The 23895-nt window shown below is 37.2% G+C and overlaps 1 protein-coding gene across 5 annotated transcripts in view; it reads right to left on the bottom strand.

Moving 5' to 3' along the window:
- The window catches only part of TASP1 (taspase 1), an 81964-nt gene extending 58079 nt beyond the window's left edge, over window positions 1-23885 (bottom strand). For 2 of the 5 annotated variants that reach the window (XR_001865557.1, XM_008642004.2), the window contains exons 1-7: window positions 23612-23885; window positions 21283-21500; window positions 19528-19595; window positions 17942-18010; window positions 10209-10329; window positions 8995-9079; window positions 3233-3312 (exon numbers count right to left, since the gene is read on the bottom strand). Coding sequence is in view for 4 of the 5 variants with exons in the window: in XM_008642004.2 (XP_008640226.1) it covers window positions 3233-3312; window positions 8995-9079; window positions 10209-10329; window positions 17942-18010; window positions 19528-19595; window positions 21283-21427 (568 nt within the window). In the remaining variant the exon portion in view is untranslated. Of the gene's footprint in view, window positions 1-3232; window positions 3313-8994; window positions 9080-10208; window positions 10330-17941; window positions 18011-19527; window positions 19596-21282; window positions 21501-21867; window positions 21963-23611 lie in introns of all 5 variants that reach the window. The other 3 variants (XM_017745335.1, XM_017745337.1, XM_017745336.1) reach the window with 3 other exon arrangements.
- Window positions 23886-23895: the final 10 nt, after the last annotated feature.

Below are 23895 nucleotides of genomic sequence, written 5' to 3'. Positions count from 1 at the left end.
TTTCCCTTTGAGAACTTAACATTGCAAGCAAATGCAAGATGCTTGTCTTACACCATGCTATCTTTGTCAAAGATAATTTGCATCTATAATAGGCTGAACTGATCATTTCAGATAGAAGTGTTTTGGTTATTACTAGTGCAGGCACCAATATTGGCAGTCGAGGATGTACCTCAAATTTGCGTTACATATTTAAAGTGTACTTTCAACATTTGTAAAAGATTGCATTGTACAGTAGTTCAGCATTTCTAAGGTGTAATTACACTCTTAACACTTGGATTACACTGTCAAAGCAGTCTCTCTAGCACAGGTAACAAAGTGCTGGGATAAGCCAGTATGGGCTCTGTACTGGCAGGCTCTAGTTTGAGCAGGAATTAATAAATTCAGAGCTTCCTTGCAGACTGTGGGCAATACAGACGTTTCAGGTGTTTGGGTATTTTTTAAAACCACCCACTCACTGGAAAGTCACCAGGTTTCTACATACAGTAGAAATCTCATTTCCTCACACACTTGACAAACCAAAGACAACAAAGCAGGTGAGCCTTGACAAAACCTTGATGTAATTCAACAAGTAACATGGTTTAAAACATGCTTCAAGTTTGGTGCTTAGATACTTCGATAGTTCTGAGAGAATTATGGAGTGCGACTGCAAAGCTGATCGTGACCCTTTCTTTGATACTGATCACAGGGAAGCTCCATCCATGCAAACCAAGCACCCAATCCCCCAGCCTTACTTACAGCAGCTATACCATTATTCTTCTCATTTCAGGTCCAGGAAAAGGGAGACAGACTAAGACAGCTTCAAGAATATCTATTCCATGTGCAGCACAGAGAAACCAAAACGTGCACACAGTTGTCCCTGCCAATACTTACAGCAAGTACATGTCTAAATTTGGATTACAGGTTTTTTGGGGGGGATTTCAGTTTGGTTTTTTGTAAATAAGTTACTAAACATATTTTCCTGATGTTTGGCAATTAATTCAGTGCTTCATTTTACTGAGCTATTCAGAAGTCATGTAATTTCCAGTTAATTGACCCGAGTTCTCCATGCAAACTTTACCACAGCAATTGTAGCAAGCCCAATCAAAAAAGTATCTTTTTTTGAAGATTGTTACATTGTTTAACAAAACAGCTCACTTGAGATGAGATCTCGTTGAATTTACCTGAAAACATTCTCTTTGATTGTTTCTTAAGCATATCTAACTTTCCTTTCCGCGGTAACATTGGATAAATTTATTTTGGCTTCGTACATGTTACGTGTGAGAGAGTTTCCAATTTCTTTACAGTTGTAACAATCCCATGTTGTTACACACACTGTTAAAGGTCATTTTCCAATCCCACTGCCCAGAGGTCAATGCAGTACAAGACTTACTTTGCCATGGACTGGGATAGAAATCAGCATACTATTTTCTGGAACTGATTTTTCAGGTTTTTGTTTACTCTTGCATTGTTTTTTTCAAAGGAAAACATCAGATATACTGATATATATTAATGATTATACTACAAAATTAACTTGTCAGTCCTGGTTGTTCCAACTCTTTTAATGCAAATTGTTTTGCTAAATAGAAGTATGCTGAATGTACTGTGGAGACAAAAAGCAATCAGTGGTCTTTTGGAGCAGGATTGTGAAAATACATTGGCTGTGATTATTATTCTGATGTTTCTCCAATGTAAATTCATAGTATGGATTAGGCAAAGCAAACTAACAGCGGTCATCCCTATTTTTAAACTGTAATGTGCAGATTTGCTCTGGCAGGGTACATTGTAGCTAGCAAATGTATCATCTGGCAATTAATGTCACAACCTAATCACCTCTGTCACAATACAAACACACTGGTACTAGAAACAGTTGAAACCTCTGCATGTGAACAGAATTAGTCAAGGCACCTTCTTCCTGAAGTGTCTCCTGCATGTAAGTAGCAACTACTGCCCTAAAAAGAAAAACAAACAAACAAACAAAAAAAGAAATGCAACCCACACACCCCAAAAAGAGGTCAAAGCTTTAAGTGTTTTCACTCTTTCTAGAGCTACAGAAATAAAGGTGTTCTGCTCAACTCAGCACAACAGTTGTTCTGTGAATGCTGTTTTGGACAGCAGATGGATAGAGCAAAAGTTTTAGTCATGTGGAGCTAGAGGTCAAAACTTTCTGCTCAAAATGAAATGTGTTATGAGTATGTAGGAAAATTGGCACAATCAAATAAAACAGTGCCACTGTTTCACGAGTTACACTTCAGCACTGAGCATCAACAATTCTGAACTGCGGTTTCTAGGTATTTATCTGCATTTAAAATTAGACCAAATAAAAGGCTTAATGGGAGCCCGGGGTTTCAACCTCTGATCTAGGGATGAGTCAGATATTTGAAGTAGTAATACTGTTTACTGTAAAATAAACATTCCTAATCTTCTGCGTTCTCCTTCTTTGGGTAATAACCTCTGATTTCTTTCCTGAATAACCTCAACAGGCAGCACAGAGCATGGTCTCAGCTACAACAAACTACAGACTGGTAGTAAAGGCACTTTCCAAAAGGGAGGGGAACTGAAGAAGAGAAGAAAGGGAGCCACATCCTCCTTTCCATAGGCAAGTGGACTCATTTTTAGCCTAGTTGATAGATGATATATCAATGTAACATAATCACTTCTCTTAAGACAAGAAGCTTTTCTAAGAAAAGAGTGTTAGTATACAGTATAATCCAAGTCTATTTTCCAGAATGAGTTATTCTATCAGATTAGGTGAAGAGAAACCTTAGGTTTAAAAAAAAAAAAAAAAAAAAGGCAAATTAATTTCACAGTCTGTTTAGACAAGCAGTTCTGGACAAGGACCCAGAGATGGGTATAAACTACAGAATCTCAGAGACAAACTGGCACCTGCTGAATTTTGATACATGGCTAGTTGGTGCTGTTACGATCCAAGATGGATCACAACTGTAGACTTGTAGGACTGAGCTTTTAAAGAGACTACATCTTGGTTAAAAAGAGTCCATCATTGGATTTAGTCCTAGAATCACAGAATCACTTAAATTAGATGTCGCTAAAATGCAGCTAAAGTAATAGTTTACAATTCTTTCTATTTAGATACTTATTAGAAAATTAGTAAACTTAAACAACCCTTACAGACCATAACACCATAAGCTAGTTGAATGTTAAGAACAATGAAGTGATGTACACCTCAAAAGATGAGGCACCATTTAAAATTACTCTGTCCTGTTCTTCCTACTGACACCACCAGTTTACTCACTTGTAGCCATGATACCTGGAGGACATGCTGGTATCCCGTGATCAACTGCCCATCTGTAAGCTCCTTCACCAACTAAAAAGCTAGGAGACACAGAAGAGGGAGTTTAAACAAAACCATATAACAAATCCCCCTTTGCTTGCAATTATTTTTCTATTTGGTTTGGTCATTTTTAAATCATAAGCTGTCTATATTTCACAGCACTGTCTGCTATAATTACATTTGGCAACCTTATGTAGTTTCATTAAAAGATTATGCAGCTCTGACATTAAGTTTATTACTGGACAAAACCAAGTGCTATTAAATTTGAAATTCACTACCAAATAGCACCAGCTTCAACTGCAGCTAAAACAGGACAGAGCTGTCTCGAGTCTTGCTCTCTAACAACTTGGCAAGATCCTAAAGACCAAAAATATGGGATGGGTAAGGTGAGAATGGTAAGGTATTTCCAGTAAAGTCAGCCAGTGCCAAAGGAATACCAAGAATTATTTTGAGAAGTGCAACACAAGCTAAAAACTAACCTCATTTAGAAGGATTAAGCTCTATTTCATGGAGTATTATCAAGCACTTGCAAATGAGACCAGCCCACTAAATTTTAAATACACTTGTAAAAAAACTCTAGCCATCTGAGAAGCTGTTTTCTAGTCAGTACTGAACACTTTACCATAGTGAGACAGTACACACTGCTGTGACAACAAACAAGAGCAAAAAATATACACACATGGAACTTTTAGGGATAGAAGAAAAAGCAAACCTCAATTATCTATGATGTTTCCCCTCAAAGAAATTAATCTTATTGCCTGAAAAAGAGTATGTAGTAGCCAGAAACAAGACACTTTCATAAAGCTGCTGTGCAACACAATAGAGGACAACTACTTCCAATCTTATTTCAAAAACGGATGATGAAGTTAAGAACAACACAACTGCCTAAGGGACACAAGAAGCAAAGACTAAGAATTTTCAGCAAATTGGAAAAAATTGTACAGAAATACCAGAGTTATGAACATGAGTCTAAAGAAGTTATTCCAGCTACAAAGTAGTCCCTAGGGCCATGCAGTTCTTCTCAGTTTCTGAGAACGCTATTGATACAGCAAATTGGTTGGCATTACTGCTGCTGCAAGTTTTCTTGACAGTGCTACAGCCAACACCTGCAGCTTTCATTATGTAGTACTTTGTGGTATTTTCTATCTTCTGTATGATTTAAACAATCCAAGAGGTGTGCCCAGTCTTTCTTTACAAAAGTCTCAAAAAAAGGCTGATCTAAATGAGAATTTGAATTGTTAAGTGCTTATTTCTTACCATTGTTAGTGCAGCTCCAGGTAAGAATTGTTCACGTTGCAAGATACTGTAAGATAAGTTATTGGGTACTTTGGGAGAGCTCAAGCATCTACTGTTAGGTAAGTTAGTGCTCAAGAAACAACCTGGCACTGACACGTAACATAAAAAACTTTCAATTTTGACATAAAAAAGATATGCAAACTGCAGCCAAACCTTATTTAGCAATATTCTTCATTGTCTAAAAGAAGGTGGTTTTGGTCTTTATCAAACAATACATTTTTGGGAAGTATATAAGCACTTCCTTTTCAATAAAGCAATTTACACAGAGAGATAGGTTAGGTGGGAAAAGCATCAAACAATGCTGGGAGTTTGATATATGGTAATTCAAGCACAGGTCAGTCAGAAACACTGTGTTTTACAAGCAGTTTCACAACTGCCTTTTTAATACTTAAAAACAGAAAACATCACTAGTATTTATGAAGAGTGCAAAAAAGCACCCAAGAGTGTCTCCTAACTTATGTGATGTGGCTTTTAGTTTGTTCACATTTCTGTCCTTAATTCCTAGATTCCTTTCCCTCCTGTAAGACTGACACAGTTTTAGTCCCAAAGAGTCATTAAATTAGTTAGAGCAGAAAACTAATTGAGGCTCCATATCACCACAGAGATCATCCACCTTTTTTAAACTGTTCAGTTCGGATCTTTAAAGGACACTGTAATCACAGAAAAGTTAAAATAAACTGTTTACAAGACAAATAGCATCAGGACCTCAGTGCTGTGTTGTCTGTACATAAAAACAAAACCACCACCAAGCTTGATTTATTGGAGGAGAGAGAGGAGGGAATAAAGCCAGTGCACTATAGAAAGCAGTCAAAACCACCCCCAGTTTCAAAAGCCTTTAGGCTAATCCAAAATACGATTTTCCAAAGGGAGGGAAAAACAAAAACATAAACAAAGGATGAATGAGTTTACTCTCTGCTGCTCTGAAAGTTGGGTCTGCACAAACAGGACAAAGAGCTTTCCTGCAAATATATCAGACAGTGTACAGACAGCGTAGTTCTTACAGGCTCAGAACACAGAAGATGAAGACACCCTCCCAGCAAGGAGGCGGTGCTCGGATGTGCTTTTCAGTTCCAGGCACACTAGGCCATGTTAATAGAAAATATAAGTAAAGGCCTCTAAAGTGGTCTTTTTAGGCAATTTTCTCCAAGAACATGATCATGCTGGTGCTGAATACTCCAAACAGGGCCATTTAATATGGGCTGTAGGGAACTAGGCTGCTCCAAGCTAAACAGAAGCGTCAGAAGGTTTGGTTCATGGTCGAGGTGATCCTCCCGGTAATAAACACACTTGGTAACATTTTACCATAAAATGTAGCAATCACTCTGAAATCAGTGTTACAAAGACGAAATTGTTCTGAAGAAATACAGAACAGAAATAAAACGTGGTGCAAGTCTTCACTCACTCTGGGAACTTTCTTCATTACGCACTGCCCTACAAGTTACACAATGTTTGTATCCTGCACACAATATCGTAAAGCTGTGAAGCGATTACAAACCCCTGTATATATAAATGGGGGGGGGAACCTAACAAGAAATTCTTTCCCATATGGCTTATTATCAGTAAAAGGGATATGAAAAAAGAGATGTGGACATGGACTTGATGTCAGTACTACTAAGGAATTCTAAGAAAGGAGACATTTAGGTGTGTTTGTGCTGCCCTGCAAATCTTACCAGCATACCTTTAAGAGCAAACAGATGTAAATAAGCCTTTTTCCTTAGGTCAAGGTTTCACAGTAGGAAACAGAAAATCTTCAAGCTTATTACTACAAAACATCTAATCCATTATTCTATGACCAAAGACCTCTTTTAAAGGTTCATCCAGTTTGTAACCGTGCAATTACAACAGTGCTTCCTTTTGTAAAAGTTATACAAGGAACAGGAATATCTTACATGAGATTATGTAATATTTACAAGTTAAGTGTTTTCTGTTCCTGCATCAGAGAAAATCCTGACAACACCAAGCTGAATAAAGTGTGACAGAAAGATGTAAGGACCTTAGAGCTTTCAACAAATGCACCATGTATTCAGGGTTTCTCTAAACGTTCTAAATTCTGATTTGGATAGTGGAATTTTGTGTTTTAAATAACACAACAAGAGATCGATCCAGAAAGACACACTCTACAGAGCAATTTACAGCACACAAGATACATCAGTTCAGACACTTGATCCCTTCTTCCCAATAAGCTTACCATCTCTGAATAACTTAACTCACACTCATTAGAATTTCTTCTAGTGAAAATCAGAAATATACCACTTGGAATTGGTTTTGAACTGCCACTATAAAAACGTATGCTGTGCGAGGGCAAACAGGCCAAGCAAACTGTCTCCATGTGTTCTTTCATAGTGAAAAAACTCCCTAATGCCACTTCTACTAACCTCACAGCTCCTGAATTTTTCCTGTTTGGTCATGTGCCAAACATTTTTGGCAAAAAACATTAAGCTAGCTTAGATCATGCTATGGAAACAGTCTCTACCATAGGTTTCTTTAACAAGCAGGTTCTTAGGCTAAGCAGTACCTGGAAGATTCCCCAATATACTATGTGCTAACAAGAAACAAGATGAAAATCGCGTATCTTTACAATTAAAAATCATTTACTAGAATACTGACACATCCTGGGAATGCCAAAATACGGCTACTCTCTTATCATTTAACTCTAAGTATTCCCAGCTTGGGCAAGAACATATTTCAGTCCCAAAACAATGTGTCATGCCAAGCCCAGCCAGAAAGGCAAGGCATGAAATCCTCCATACCATCACCTTCAATGTACATGAGCTTTATTATTCTGACCTTGGGATACCCTGTGGGTATAGAAGCACCCACCACAGCAAGCCCAAAGCATAACCCATCATATCCCACTAGTACAGACCGCTTCCAGGGTAAAAAATTCGCTTTAATAAAATGTTCATTCAAAATCCAGAAGGGGGAAGAAAGGAAATGAAAATATTTATCAGGTACCCCAGGTGCACAGCATTTGCACAATAAACTGCGTGTGTTGCCTGCAAAGACAGCTCATCTCTCACCTTGAGATTTGAGCTAGCCTGTCTTTAAAAGCATCTGCTAGCCTTGCATAGCCCCAAAAGATTTTGTCTTGTCCTTGGAGGGCAAGAGGACATAATTCCTTTTCCACTCAGTATTTTTAAAATAATAGCAGCATAAACTAGGTCATAAAGTCACAGCAAAATGCCCAAGTGCTCTTCCTTATAATAATTCTAGAACACTGATGATACAAGTAAAACAATCCCAAGTGCTTGCTCCTGTAGCTGACTTCAGTACTACTTCTGGAACACCAAAAAACCACCTCATTTCACACTCTAATGTACCTCAGCAAAGCCTCATTTTCTCCTGACAACTAAAGAAATTAGTTACTAACAGCTATTGAAATTAAAGTTCCTATTCTTTAGTAAACCTCTCTACAACCACTCTGTTCTTTATAAGAAAAGAGTTTAAAATGCAAAATCTGTCTATTGATGATTTGATTTCAAGGTGGCTTTTTTTGATCTATGAACTTCTTTTGCACCTGACAGAACACTGAAATCCTCACTGTTTAAATTGGAATACTATATCATCCAGCTACACACTACTCAGCTAATTTTAAAGAACACGACAGTAAGGAAAGCAAAATTTCTGAATTTAAATATCCATTTTTTAAAACTACATAAATGCTGGTTTAATACTTCTGAAAATACATTAGTTAGCAAAGGGCAGTAAATTCTGCCACAGGTACAATAACTGATGATAGCAGTCAAGTAATATGAATGAATTATTCAATTTCTCCACCTGTCATTTTAAACTGCTAATGAAAATAAGATGGTTTTAAGAGCAATCAACTCTGACACATTTCTTGGATTCTTTCCAAAGTGAGGCAGTAACATTTGACATTATTATGCGTTTAATACTTACCTCTTCCATCTAAATTTTATATCCATGTCAGTGAGGGAGTGCTTGTTTTCATTTTTGTTGTAAATATTATTAAATTTATCTTTAAAATAAGAGGAAGTTACTAAACACTGCACATTTCCACAAAGCCACGAAGGCAGTAAAATAGGATCTTTTTCTATACTCATTAAAAACTGTTGCTTTTTGTTAAAGCTAGACAGAGGCAAAGGCAGTAGAATTTCCCTCTAATCTTGACGTTTTTTGGGATTTTTCAGAAGGCTACAGTAACAAACCTAAGAATTAAGTATGACAACCGGAAATAATCAGACAGACAGAAACTATGACAAAATGATGTTGCCATCTATATCTAATACTTCCTTGCTCTGAGTGCATAAGACATTTCAAATCAGAAAACAAAGCTTGTCTTCTTTTTAAAGGCTGTATGTAAAACAGCACCAGCCTTCCTGGGTGAGATAAAACCTTCAAATATTGCATATCCATGCAGTAGAGACTAAAGACAGAAGAAAAGTCAAGCAGAACAAAGCAATTACCAAGGTGGAATTCTGCCAGCAGAGAGTTTCCCCTTCTGCCCTTCACACAACAATCTATTTGCAACCGAAACTGGATTCTTGATTCCTAAAAAAGAAAAATTAGCAAAAAATGGGAACAAAACATTAAAATATTTTTCCTCATAGCACTGTAGTGCTCATTTTGGCAGTGGAACTCAGCTTCCTTTAATTTCCAAGGGTTTGTCAAGTCATTAAGAGACACCTTATGTTTCAATGTAGTAGCGAATTTTTCTGTTTTCCCTTCACGTCCTGTTAGTAGTGACAAAGCCTTCTAGTCAACACCTCCCCCACTTTTTTTTTTTTAAGAGAAAAACAAACCATGTTGAAATAGGAGGAATGATCTCCTACCACAGAAATCTCATGTAAAATCTATTGTATCTAAGGGTCAAAGATGTTTATAAGCATTAACTTTTCTAGGTGGAATTTTCATTTGGATCTATCTGGCCAGACCAGAATTACAGGATTCAGGTTTAGCTGTCTCTCACTCTCTCATTTCCTCCTTCCCCATGGTTGGAAGGATACATTTTGTAACAAACAAGGCTTGAAACACTTAATTTTACTATTTATTTTAGATTTTTATCTACATGAGGAAGCTATTGCCACAGTTTTGAAATACTCTAGGATAAAGAACAAAGCTCGAAATCTTGTCAGAAATTCAACAGTAACAGCTAAGGCTGTTCATGAACTTAGAATAAAACCTCAACAATCCCTGTTTGGGACTTTACATCTATATTTGTTTTATACTGAAAGCTAAAACAAGACAAAAGAGAGAAACACATTAGTTCTCATATTAAATAAGTCCCATATGCAAATAAATGCCTGAGCACAAAACCAAATAAAAAGCCTAATTTAAATGCTTGTAATATTTTTTAACAACTGAATTTTATTATTAAATTACCATTCTACAAATTCATCTGAGCAAACTCAGTCCCACTGTGAATACTGTGTGGTATCACACAATTGTGCTACGTCAAAGGATTATCAGTGAACTAGTAAGACATGTTACACAAAGAAATTAACACAAACCAGCATTTCAGGAAGCAGTAACGCCTCCCCCTTTTTTAAAGGGGCAGAATTTATTTAAACAAGGCAGAATTTACAATGCGTCCCCCATGAAAACAGTAACAAAAAAAACCCCCAAAACTGATCTTTGCACTCAAATCAGTAGTTAGCTTCATAATATACAGTTAACATACCACTCAGTGCTCCAACTGCTCCAAAATTCAATGACTTTCCATCCATTATACTGGCATCACATTCTATCTCACCCAGAAGGTTTAGGTTAGATCCCAATCCTGCATTTGTAAAAGGAGAATCCTAAAAATAAGAACAACACACTATAAGGCCACATCCATAACAGACTAGATCAAAACCTCTGTACAACTGATCTGATGACACTGATCTTGGTGCAGCGCATTTTCTTATTTTAGTAGTTTAATCTTCCACAACAAAAACAAGGGCAATTTGAACAGAGCATCTAAAATTACTATAATGGATAGCTTTCACCTCTATAGGGTGTGATATACCTCAAATGTGATAATGCACTAATACAAAATTTAAGATGATCATTTCCATGCAAGCAAAAGCCTTACAAGTGAAAATCTCTCCCTCCCCCAAAGTATACACTTCACTTGGTCCTTAAACCAACAAGTAATATTTAAGTAACATCTTACAATCACTGCACAGACCAGTCTACCTTTGAAACTCCTAAGTATAACACTGCAGCAAAACAGAATTGTCCTTTTTGTGAAGATTCTAACGCCATGACTGCAGCTCCATGAGCAGAAATGAGGAAATGGCATCACTAACAATTCACTTTGTAAAACTTCTATTTGACCATTAGCATAAGGACTGTGGTCTGGAAGCTTCTTGGCTAAAAACCAATTCTTATTTCATAGAAAGTATGGAACAACATTTTAACAACATGATAAACCTAACTCCTTTTTTGTTAACGCCTTCTGTGGCTTTTAATAAACCCAAGATTCTCAACAAGTAAGTTCTGCATGCTAGAACTAAACCCCATTTTTACCTTTCCATTTCATCAGAGCATCTCCATGACTTTAAAAATCACAAAATTTCAAAGTAGCACAGTTCAGCAGTCGCACTGCCAGCTCAATACAATCCCCTCTTCTTGATGCAAGCACAAAAGGAATACAGGACAAAGAGAGATAATAGCTAAATTAAATTTCAGAGAGAAGCTGCAGGCTTTCAGAGTGTCCTACGTTTAAATTACAACAGTGTAACCACCTGATGTGACAAAGAACAATGTTTGTCTAGACCACGTGTGAACATGTACTGTAGAAGTATGACATCTCATTTCACTGATGAGTAATAAAAGCTGAATCAGGAAACAAATTACTGGAAACAGCTCAAAGTTCTGTCTTACATGTTAAGTGAACTGGTTGGGTTTTGTACATACTAATTTGCAACAAATTCAAAGAAACAAAAGAGAGATAAGCACAAAGAAATGAAAAATAAACCTGGTGTCAGCTTTTATTAACTTTCAAATGAGCAAGTAGTGAGTAAATTCAAAATCTGTTCTGCAAGATGTTGATTCTTATTTACAGAGATATGTAAAGCATTCTCAGTGTTTGAATCACCAAAATGCTATCTTCCTGAAGAATCATGAATACAAGATCCCTGATTAATACATAATCATGAAACGGGCCTTCATTTTCTGGTATTTCCTTCTGAAGCAGCACAAGATTTTATCCTATTTTATTCCACACTACTTCTTCCAATTCAATGTGTATATTCATTTAGTTATTCATTTCGACAGCTACAGCTCACAGCAAATGAGTAATGTTGAAAAGATTTTAGGATAATGAAATGTTTACAGCTTAAAGCGCACAAATAACTTTCCATAGAAGGGGGTGGACAGGGGAAAATATGTTTAAAAATAGATGATGGCCCTGAAAAGGGAGAAGGCTCAGAGTAGCCGCTGGCTTAACTGCCTTCATTGCTCCCCAGGCTCTACAGATACGAAGAAAATTAAGTTCATAAAAAAAGGAAGCAGAGAAGTGGTGGAAGGAATTGAAAGAGAACGGTGAAAGGTACTTGGAAGACACAGTAAAACCAGGAATGCTTAGGATGAACAATGCTTGCTCCTAGTGCTGTCCAAGTTCTTCACCCCTGGGTAATCAGAGTGCAAAGACCTGTGAGTCTGGAGACAAATCTCTAATGTTCTGTTCCAAAAACATTCACTCAACACATTATACTCAAAAGAAATAGAAAAGAGGAAAAATGCTGTGCTCCACAGATTTGCCACTGTCACAAAGCAGAGACAGCTGTTATCTTAAGAGTAGATGTCATGGCCAAATAAAGGGAGTAAGAAGGACCCACCAGAGAAGAAGTCCTGATAATACTGTCTAGAATGCTTCTGCACTCAAGACACAAAAGGTTTCTACCATCTGGTAAAGGAAATAATAAAAAGAGGGTAGGGAAAAAGTACAGGATACAGAGTTCACTTTATTTCTAAGGATCTAGATGTGCTACATGCTTTGGCGTAGCACCTCCACTGGCACAAACTCAAGGATGCACCAAGAGATAACTTACTCAGAGCATCTAAAGACAACAGGAATGTCACTTATTTCCCCCTACAGAATATTTATCAGAATACTACAGAATTTTTGATAAAGAATAACTCCACACCAAATTGCAGGTATCTCTTCGGTAGAGTAACTCTCATATTAGGACTCGGAAGGAATCTTACCAGTACAATCAGTCACAACACGAGTAACTTCTCCAGTAAAAAGAAATAAAGACCAACTTCCAAGCATCTGTTCAAAATTTCTGTGGAGTTTCACTTCGCTTTAGAATTAGATTGCATTCAATTAAGAAAACAATCTCAGAATTCCTAAGAGGAAGATGGTTCAACTTCACACATCTGAAAGGCAATCTGAAAACAGCTTTAGAGAAACTGGGTGTGAACCCATGGAATTTTTGATATCTACCTAAGTGTCTCCGAGGTGAGATAAAAGCCTTTGAAACAAGGTAGGCGAAAAGCCTTTATAAAAAAATGGAAACAAGGCATTCACACCTACTTCTATGAATAGGCAAAGGCATGAAATACACCACACAAAAACAATCTCTTTTTGAAAACATGAACCTCTGCGAAGTCTGATCAAAAGATTTCAAGAGTCTGATATGCAAGTGGAGGAATATAATGAATGTATGAACATTAAGGTGTATTTTGAAATGAAAATTCAAAACTTTCAAGGAATGCAGAAACATTAAAACAGAAGCAAGAATGCCTTCAAAGAGGGAAGAAACAAACTGACCTAAGTGAAAGTCTCTTCATACCCTCAGACAGAAAAATGCAGCACTGCAAGACCTGACTACCATAAAATGGGGAAGAACCCAACCAAAGCATGTGTCCAGGAAAAGGGAGGACAGGAAAAGAGAAAAAGGTATCTTCAGGAATACACTTTTATTTAAAACCACAAGCAGCAATCAGCCTTTGTGTTTCTAAGGAAACTGAAAAAGACAAGTAAGCAAACCAAGCCTGAGCTTGGCATGTTAACAGCAAGCCTTGCTACCACAGAAGAGTAAGTAGGAAGAGAGAAAAAACAAACAGCTATTCAAAGCATTTTAACAAAATGTAAGTCTTCAATTATGTGAAAAATACTAGGCTTCCTGGCAATTACTCCACAAAGTATCTCTAAAACTAACCATGTAAACCTGTAGCAAAGGAGGCAAGAGCTGTAAGATGTGAAAGAAGAGTTTTGTTTCCCCAAGTTACCCGTCCTGCAAAACTCTCGAGCTTCTGAGGGTATCATTTTTATTTTTAGAATCCTTTTTACTTCAAAATGTACTATAAATGTTCAGGCAGCAAATACGGGCATCCTGAAGTTTCTAGCTGTGGTCAAAGATGGAATGCTTGAAGGAGTTACCCAACTCTCTAACACTTGTACCTAGGCAAATAGTTAAAATGCTCGGTTTTCAATGAACACAAAAGAACATCCCATCCATCTTTGATACAGTTTTGGTCATGGCTTATTTGTCACTTCTAAAACAAATTCAAGGGATACAGGCATTTCTTTTCAAATACTGTAATTTTAAGTTATTTTTCTGTGGGAGTTTTGTGACAACAATCAATAGTCTACAAAGATGAGTCCCATCCCTTTCAATTAAACTAGCAAAAATGTTTTTAGACAACACTTTTGTCACAAATTACTGTCGGTCACTCTGCAGCAAAACATCATAGTACTGCTTTTAACTAGAATTAACAACTTCCAGGTCATTATCCATTAAAAGTGCATCTATGGTGACTGCCTTAATACAACAAGGCTGCTTCTGCTTGAAAGAGAAGTCCTTGGGACTAAGACTGTATACTCAAAAGTCTTAATTACAAGGAAAAATTAAAAAAAACAAACAAAAACAGAAAAAAAAAATCAAGAAAAAGGTTCTTTCACTGCAAAATTTTGCTGACAACCACAGAAATACACTGATTGAGTATAACAACAGGTACAAAACATTCTTTGCATTGATCCAAAACAACAACATGCAAAATGAACTGAGCAATTTCAATAGCAAGGAGACTGGAACCCAAAATGGGACATCCGCTTCCCCATCAATCATATTAGCTCCCAATTTAAGTGATGCTCATAAAGAACGTTCTACTGAAGTCAGATAAAGAAACAAGTAATCTACACACATATTAATAACAGATTACACTAAACTTAGAAACAACTTGAAATCATCATTTACAGCCACCTTATGTTCCTGTCTCTAGTACCTGATCAGAAGACTTCCTTAAGTGCTCTATAGTCAAAGAAAAGCTTGAAATCACGTAATTTTCTCACAGCCAGACATAAATGCAAATCAGCATGTGGTTTTGCTGAAAACAGCACATTTCAAGTGGGTTGTATGGGGTCTCCTCCCCCCCACAAAAAAAACCCCCTGTTTAATAATTCCATTGTGTTTCAACAAAAATCCAGGCATCGTATGGTGGCTGATAGCAAGAGTGCAAAAAGTAACAGTACTGTAATAATGTCTTTGCAGAAGTAAACAGAGTAAATAGTGAGTCTTGTGAAATACCTCGTCCAGACCATTTTATTACCAAAAGCTGACAGAGGTAACATTTCTCTGCAATGACAGCTCTCAAACCAGAAAACATACCTGCCTTAATGACCTTATCAAATACAGCTGATGCTTATGAAGACCAGCACAATTGTTTTAACAGCATTCTTCGTCAGTCTTGTATCTTTGCAAAAGAAATCCACCTTTTCCTCAATTTAACTATTAGCATTATTATTGTTAGCATATATTCACAGAACACCATTTCACTTGAGAGTCACACAGTCCAACATAGAAAGGCTTTTCTTTCTGCACTTAAGAGCCTGAAAAAATAAAACACAGCATACCACAAGCAAATTGTCAGCTTGCTCATAAAAGATCAAGAGCAACTCTTGTGCCTCAACGAGTCTTTGAAGTGATGCCTTTTGGATGAGCTGAAATCCTGTGTAACAGGAGTTGTGTAACTGAGCGGAACAGAGGAAAAAAATTCAACTTTTTGTGAGATTTCCACTAAAAGATATTTGTGCCTTGCAAAGACTACGAATTTTTGGAATACAGCATTAACAGTCTGAGAGAACCGTAAAAGTGATTAAATATTTCAGATAAACTCATAGGAATGTGCCCTACAGAAACCAAAACATCAAGAAGTTACAGTCAGTATACTTTACAATGAAATCTGTTATCATTTAATACAATCTTTCATTGTTCTGTATCTTCATTTGTGTTACACGAAGACAAGAAAACAAACATAGTTTCACACAGATTTTTGTTATGTACTTGCCAACTTCATATGCTATAACACTTTACCTTTATGCTAAGGCATAAACAAAAGGGAGTGACAGCTCACTAGAGAGACCATGAACACAAACCTATACTTTTATTCATAAAATCTTGCACTTAGTGAGAAACACTATTCTGGTTGATTTGTTGACTTGCCACGTGGTTTGCTCTCCACAGAGCAACAGAAAAACCACCAGTACTAAACCAGAAGATGCAGCTACAGAAAAGGCAGAGATGTCTGGAGGTGGTGCTCAGAACAAGGTATGAGTAGATACAAACCTTTCCATATTTTGGAAGCTGACAGTCTAACACTTCGGAGTTTCTCATACCAAATCCGAAAAACTGCCACTGCAAACCCCACCATTTTCTGTTTTGAGTATAAAAATTTGACTTTTCCTCAATGTAACTGCAAAACTAACTAATTTAATCTAAAAGAAGCCCAAATCCCAAACCCAGTATTCCCTGTTCCAGTAACAGACAGAGCCCCAATTAAGAGACTATATAAATCACTTAATGAATAAATGAAACCAAATAATTACATTAATGACTGCAGTACAACCTGAACAAAGTAACATTTTATCTGAAGCACAGGAAAAGGGAAAAAAAAAAAGCTTAGTGCAACAGAACACATAAAAAAATGACCTAATACAATTCAGAACTAGAAAATAGAATGATGGCAGCCATCAGCACAAAAGTAGCAAGGCAGATAAGGAGAAAAAGGGTTCTGATTGGAGTAACTGGAAAAAACTTTTTCATTTCATCTTACAGCCATAACTTGTTCTACAGAAGCTACTTCAGAGTATTTAAATCTACTGAAGTAGAAGAAAAGTCTCTTGGGGATAACAAAAACACATAAAATATTTACCCCAGACACAGCTGCAAAGTGATCTATAACTGTTCAGTTAAGCTTCTCAAAATGTTTTCCTTTGTAGCTCAGGAACACAAAGTAAAAATCACAACCCAAAGTAGATTTTTATTTTTGTTTTCCACTGAGGAGAGAGCTGACACACAAACCATTCTTGTGGAGTGAGAGCAGCCTCAGTGAGCTTAGGGAAGTGCATCGTAAATAATTCCATTCGAGAGATACCCGCTGCTTTCTGCGAGCCATACCCTAACGTGTAAGATAACACATGAAAGCATATTTGAACGGCTCAGTGAGACCCACAGGAGTGCTAAAGCCAAGGCACTTGCCAAGTTAGCAGTGTGACCGAAGCCTTGGCTCCCAGTCAGCATGTCTAACACATACTGAAGTATGCACTTACTGCCTGCCTTACGCTAAGCCCATCGAGTACATTAATGGACACTTTCCCAACATGTGGGTAAGCAAATCCACTGCTAATCCTCTTGGAATACTACCATGAATTCCAAAGGCAGGAAATTATTTTTACAGCACAACACTTACCTTGCCTTCCATTTTTTTTTACGAATAAAGTTGGAGAAGAAGCAGCAATTACTACTTACAGGAGAAGAAGAATACCTGTTTCCATCACTACTGTCATGAGGGATTACCGGATCTGGGACAATGACCAAACTGCCTCATTTGCATCCCAGAAATGTTTAGCTTTACTCACTTCTACATTATATCACTGAAGGCAGATGCCATAAAAATCTCATCACTCCAAAAAGATGCTTTTCCAAAAACCTCACAAACAGCTGCTCATGAAGATGTTCTCTCTTAATTAACAAGTACTGTTTTGAAATAAAAGCATTACTTGCCCTATTCATCTGCACAAATTTTGTCATAAAAATCAGAACCAGTAGCATATTTTTTCCCCTAAGAAGCAGAGCCAGAACAGTCTGTCTGTTGCTCAGTAAGTCAGAAATAAAGTGCCTTACAAAGTGTTCAGTAAGTCTTTAATCACTGCATTTACTCTTGAAGAGTAAAGACTATCTGATAAGGCATACCCAAGATGACAACCAAATTGTACCAGCTAGAAAACTTATATTCAGTTTGCATTTTTATAAAGCCCTTAAACACATTTACATCAAAATATAGTGGAAAAGCAAAAGATAAAAATTAGTGTAGCACAAAACCAAAAATCCACTGAGACTTCCCATTTAATAACTTCCTACAGAAAAGTCTGGCAAGATTCACCCAAGAGATATATTTACTACCAGTCAGAATTCATACCTCTAATTCTATAAGTGCTGCAGTCACTGCATCTGTTGCAAGAGCACCAGCCTGTAGCTTTTCAATTGCCTGTAAAACAGAAGTTTTGGTTGATTTTTAGGAAATTCTATTATTCTGTGACTGAGCCCTACTTTTTCCTAGTCCTGTATGAAATAAAATCTTCACCAAATTAGTTTAAAATGTAAGAGGGCATAAGAACAAGATGCACTGGAAAAAGTCAGTGTGAATCATATGAGGGCAGATCTGAAGGTATGATTTTACTACTACAACATTGTGACACTGCATTTAGTAGCAGATTTCTGCACAGTCCAATTTATATCAAAATAACTTCTTATACTTGATGTCTTCAAATACCAAATGTTTCAGTCAACAAGTTTCAAATTTTCCTTCCAAGATTCAACAAAAATTTCCAGTATCACATACAGCAATTGTCATAAAATTGAAGAGAATTTCACAACCTCATCTAAAAGCCAACACAAATCCAGGAATATAATGCTACCTTCAAATTATATACACACACGACAATGAACTTCTAGAGCCTAATAGTATTTATTAGATCCATACTGAACAAGATCTTACAGTCAAGCTCCCTCAGGGAACCACAGAAAACAACTATGGCTGCAAGACAAACCTGAAACTGTTTGTTCTTCACAGAAGTTATTTATGTTGGCTACTCAGCTCAAGAGTAGCCACACAGAATCTCAAATTCAACAGTAGATCTCACATAATTAGCTGGAAAATTACTTTCACCAGGGCTAATAAAGTCAGTGTTAAGTTTGGATGATTTGTGAGGCCTCTCATTACAAAATTAGATTGGTATTAGGATTGAGCAACAAACTGTAACACAAAGTGATAATTATCAGAGACCAACTCAGACTCTTCTAAAAATCCTGCCAAGCTCCCAAGCTCCTTCTCCCTGGAGAAAGCAAAAGACATTAAAAATTCTAGAGAGAGGTCTTCCAGCTACTCATTCAACACTTAATAGACAGGACTTGCCAGTTCCAAAGCAAAGTTCTTGGAAGAGATGAAAACATATTAGTTTCAATGGAAATTAAAGTCTTGCCATTTCTCCCTTTCCAGCTTTGATTTTTTTTTGTTGTGTTTTTCCTGTTTCTACCTCCCTTCCTATTAAGAGGGTAAGAGCTATCAAGAAGAAAATAATTCTGGAAACCCCTGCGTTCACAGAGCAACTTGGATGCTAGAGTTTAAATAAACTCCAAAGAGTGGACATGGATGAAATCAAAATACAGACACCATATTTAGCTCCAGAAACCCTGGAGCAGTGCAGGAAGCCGTAGGAATAGTCCTTGTAGGTACCACTGCGACCTTCTCTTGTTCTCCCACTGTTCCTTTGGTGTCTGCTATTTGTCAGCACTGATGAGAATGTTGCTGCATCTCAGGGCCACACACTGTCCTGTCTCTGTATCATGTTAACTGTTTCTGCTCTGTTTTCCCTCATTTCCCTCTATAAACACATAGAGCCCGAGCAGCTCAGTCCAGATGTGTCCATTCCTACAGAAGGGACAATGCTACCAAAGGTGTTTCTTGTGTACCCAGTACAGGCCCGTGGAGCTGGTAACACATACCTTCTGGCAGGCTCTTTTGCACACGTGCTTGTACTCTTTAGCTTTGGATTCAGAATGATAACCTGCACCTGCAATTGAAGCAAAAGGAAAATCTATTATAGCACCTGGCAAACTACAGCCTGTAGTTCACACAGAGATTTAAGACACAGGCAGATACAGCATTTCTTACTCTGGATTACATTGGCATTTCCTTTTTGTACCAATGATTGACAACTTTATGCATTCCAACACAGACTCAAACAGACCCAGTAAAATACAGGATACAGAGCATATATCCAGAAGCATGCAGGTATATATATCAGCATTAATCTCTTCCTAAAAACACTTTCTAAGAGATTCCAGTTTCACTCATTCTTGGAGGATTTCCAGAGTAGCTTTTTTCTTCACTCTTCATTATTGGGCAAAACTCACAGTTTTAAGTCAAACTCTGATTTTCCTTTTACCACAATTACCATTCTGCTCATTTTCTCACGTTTATTCTACATTATTAGAGCTTGTTACTCCCAATTTAGAACAAGCAGTTCCTTGCAATGAAGATCATACAGATTTTTCACCTTTTTCTTATTTTTAGTCTTTATATCTATCCTGCTGTATTGAACCATTCTGCCCCATTTTGAAGCCACTGCCTCTACTTCCATACCTGAAAAATTTATCAATGCCACCACTCAACTAAATGCAGCATCAGAAAAACAAGAGTGGGACACTTATATTTAAAAATCTACTTCTGTTTTACCAGGTTTTGCACTTAAAAATGTGCTTGTGTTTATCTCAACTTCCCTTTGCTGACGTGTAGAAATACTCATTTTGAGAAACTCTAATAAAATGAGCTTTAATACTAGTACCAAAGTGACCCAGTAAAGGACACTATATTGAGCAATTCCATTTGCCCTTAAAATAGAATACCAGGGTCATCAAATATCAACCCAGAATAAATTATTTGAGGTTTGGGTTTGGTTTTTTTTAACCTTAATGATTTTATAAAGCAAGTAACACGTTGGCTTTTCAAATATTTTAGGCATCACCAGGCCACTTTCCTATATTTCACCTCATGTTCTCACACAGATGCTCAAAACAAATATACACCCAGATATAAGCATTGTTAACTTCATGATTCATAGTATTTAATAAAGAACCTGTGAGAAAAGAATTTATGAGCAAGACACACATAACACATAATTTTTCTATCAGATCTCAGTAGAGGAGCCCTTCATTACATGAGGAATGAATAAACAGTAACTCACTTAAACAAGAACAAGATCAAAAAAATAGACTTGGAAGAAAAATCTCAAAAGAGTAAAAAGAGTTCTGCAACAAACAGCCCAAGGAGGTTTCAGAAGGTCTCAGCTGGACTGTCCTCACGAACAAGTTAGACAAGAAATCATCACTAATGAAACGACTGTATTTGATCCTTCTAAAGATAAAGAAACAGACTGAAATATCTCCTCCATTTTGTAGGTTTGCCAAGCTTAGCAGACAACTGCAGAATATGACATTTTATAATCACTTAAATTTAGGGGTTTTCTTTGTCAAGGATAAAAAACATACCATCCAGAATACCCGAATAGCTACATTTTGATTAAGAGTTTCCAGTGCAACTTCCAATCAAACTCCCCATTCCCAGATTTGCACACAGAGTTAATGTCACTTTATTAGCACACTAGTAGTCCAAAACCACTATAAAATTTTTGTTGATATCTAGTTTGATATCAAAATATACATTATTTCCATTCCCACTGTTCTGCTTCCACACCTTACCTGCATGGACAAGCACAAATCCCACTCGTTTCCCTCTTTGGGTTTGCTTTGCTTCGGGCTCTTTGACCACCACTTTTACAGCTGTAACCTGAGATGATTTGGAAGGTAACACTTCTACTGAACTTATCCCCTTCTCCATGATCATACATTAGGATCACCATCTTCTACTGGGAAGGAGCACAATTCCATTCAAAAATAAACTCTGGAGAGAAATCATCCTAAAACCAGATCAGATGTATATGTTAGACACTGATTTCAAGAGATGAATTTCACACAAATAACCTCAGAATGAACTTCTGGGAGACAGGTTTGAACCAAGGGGAACACACCGCTCCAAAGGAGGGCTTCCGAGTTCTGCCTCTTCCCTAGCCAACAGCATTAATGAGACTTAAATAATCAAAGTTCATGTTGCAAGCTGAAAGCAGCCTTTTCACTACAACATAACTTGAACCTCATGATCTTGCCAGACACTGGAAGGAATTGTTAATATAAGTTTTGCTTTCCATGGTGTCCTGTTTTTCAACAATACAGCTTATTTCTCCGCCCATCTTACTAGCACATGAGTAACCCTTTAAAACACCATACCTTTTCCTTTCTTTTGCAAGGAATAGCTGTTTAAGATCCTTTAATGAATTCCTATTCTTCTATACTGTTTCATCCCATCTCCTCATAATTCCCCACTAATTTGCAGCAGGAAAAGAAAAAAAAATTAACTTTTTTTAAATGACAAAGTATTTCTAAACCAAAACCAAATAAGCCTGAAACAGTGCAATAATGTTTGCCTGGGTAAGCAGAGCTACCATGATTACTAGTGAACCACAACATGCTTAAGTCAAGCTCAAATAACTTAGTAACTCTATTGGTTTTGATGGTTACCCTTAAGATTTTTAAGGAATTTAATGTTTATATAAAGCTAATGGAAATATTGTCAATAATGTCTAGTACATGAAACAAAAAAGTAACAATATAGAACGACGTATATATCAGGAGCTGCCAAACAAACTCTTTGTATTTACTGCTGCTCTTATCCACAGCTTTTACTGCACATTAATCCTAACACAAAACCATTTGTCTAGTTTAACAGGCAAAATAGAGACATTCTACATGTTGAATTGCTTAAGGAAGTGAAAAGCATGTAGTGTTAATGCAGAAATGGAGAAAACCTCTGTAATATATTAAGATAGGTTATATATTAAGAACTAGATTAATTTTAAGGTTCCTTTCGAGCCAAACCATTCTCAGACTCTACACCTCTATATTCCAGTATAACATCTATCACTCCTACCATCTCGAAAAGGACTTTGTAACCCAAGAACACTGGAAAGTGTTTTTCCACTTCCACAGAAGTGGAAAAATGAGATGTTTAATGCATAAGACTTAAACCACTGACTTTGCAAATGCTATATGGCTTACTCCAGTAATTAAATATCACTCCATTTACATGACCCAAACCATGCAAATGATGTTTAGCAAGATTCAGCACTGCCACAGAACAAACCAGCTGGTTTGCCATAATCATTCTTTTGATAAGAAGAATTAGCACAGCTCTGGAGGAAGTTATTTATTTACCATCATTTCTTCTTAAATGCTAAACATACATAGTAATCTTCATACATTTATAAATCTACTTTTCAAAATTAAATATGAACTTATTGTTATAATTATATATGTCTTGATACAAAATGAAAGGCCACTACAATACACAGGCTCTGCAGAGAGAAAGAGCATTTATGGATTACATCCAACTGTAATGGTCACTGGTATATACTTCAGAGCTAAAATTAAAGTATTAATCACTGCATTTACTTCCTTTTTACTAGTAATAGTAAAGAAGGCTCCAGCAACTATTGGTCTTCTTTGTTGCATCTTGTTACACCGTACAGAAACAAGGGTACAGCACAGACTTCAGTGAAGTGACAGAGGAGCAAGTAAGGAATTTAAACTCTCACAGGAATGGAAGAAATAGTGTGGTGGAAGGGAAAGCAATGATGATGATTAAATGGCTTTTGAAAATTAAGATGGAGATGTCACATAAAGACTTACTAACAGTGTAACTGCAGGCTGAAAATCCTAATTAGCCTTTTGCATACAGCTGGGTCTAAGGATGTTTCTGTTTCTACTAGAGAACACAGAGGCAACCTATCTCTCTCGTTTGCTTCAGTTTGTAACACTTCCTCCCCACCAACTCAATTTTCTCAAACCCCTCCCACCTCAAACTCTTCTTCAAGTCCTTGTAGATCTCATTCACAAACCTGCTGCTTCCACTTCTTAAGCTCCCACTCTCCCACTAGACTCAACTTTTCCCTTTCAAGCCTCTTCTAGGATTTACCAGTTCTCCCTCCTGGCTGTCAAACTTCCACCGCTCCTGATTTCACTCCTCCTTGCTACACGTTCCCTGCTCTCCATCTGTACAGCGACAGAAACGGTGCAAGAATACACATCAGCGTGACTGCTGGAGAACAGGAAGCACAATGATTTTACCAAAGCACCCAGAGCTCTGACTGCACGGCAAAAGTAACTCTGAATCCTGAACAGGCGCTCGGAGAAACACAAACACACGCGCGGGTCCCGCCGAGGCAGCACCCCCCCCCCCGGGCCGGCGACCCGAGGGAC

The sequence above is a fragment of the Corvus brachyrhynchos genome, unplaced genomic scaffold, assembly GCF_000691975.1.
Source record: "Corvus brachyrhynchos isolate BGI_N302 unplaced genomic scaffold, ASM69197v1 scaffold69, whole genome shotgun sequence".
Taxonomy (NCBI): domain Eukaryota; kingdom Metazoa; phylum Chordata; class Aves; order Passeriformes; family Corvidae; genus Corvus; species Corvus brachyrhynchos.
This window is presented reverse-complemented; position numbering and strand designations above follow the sequence as displayed.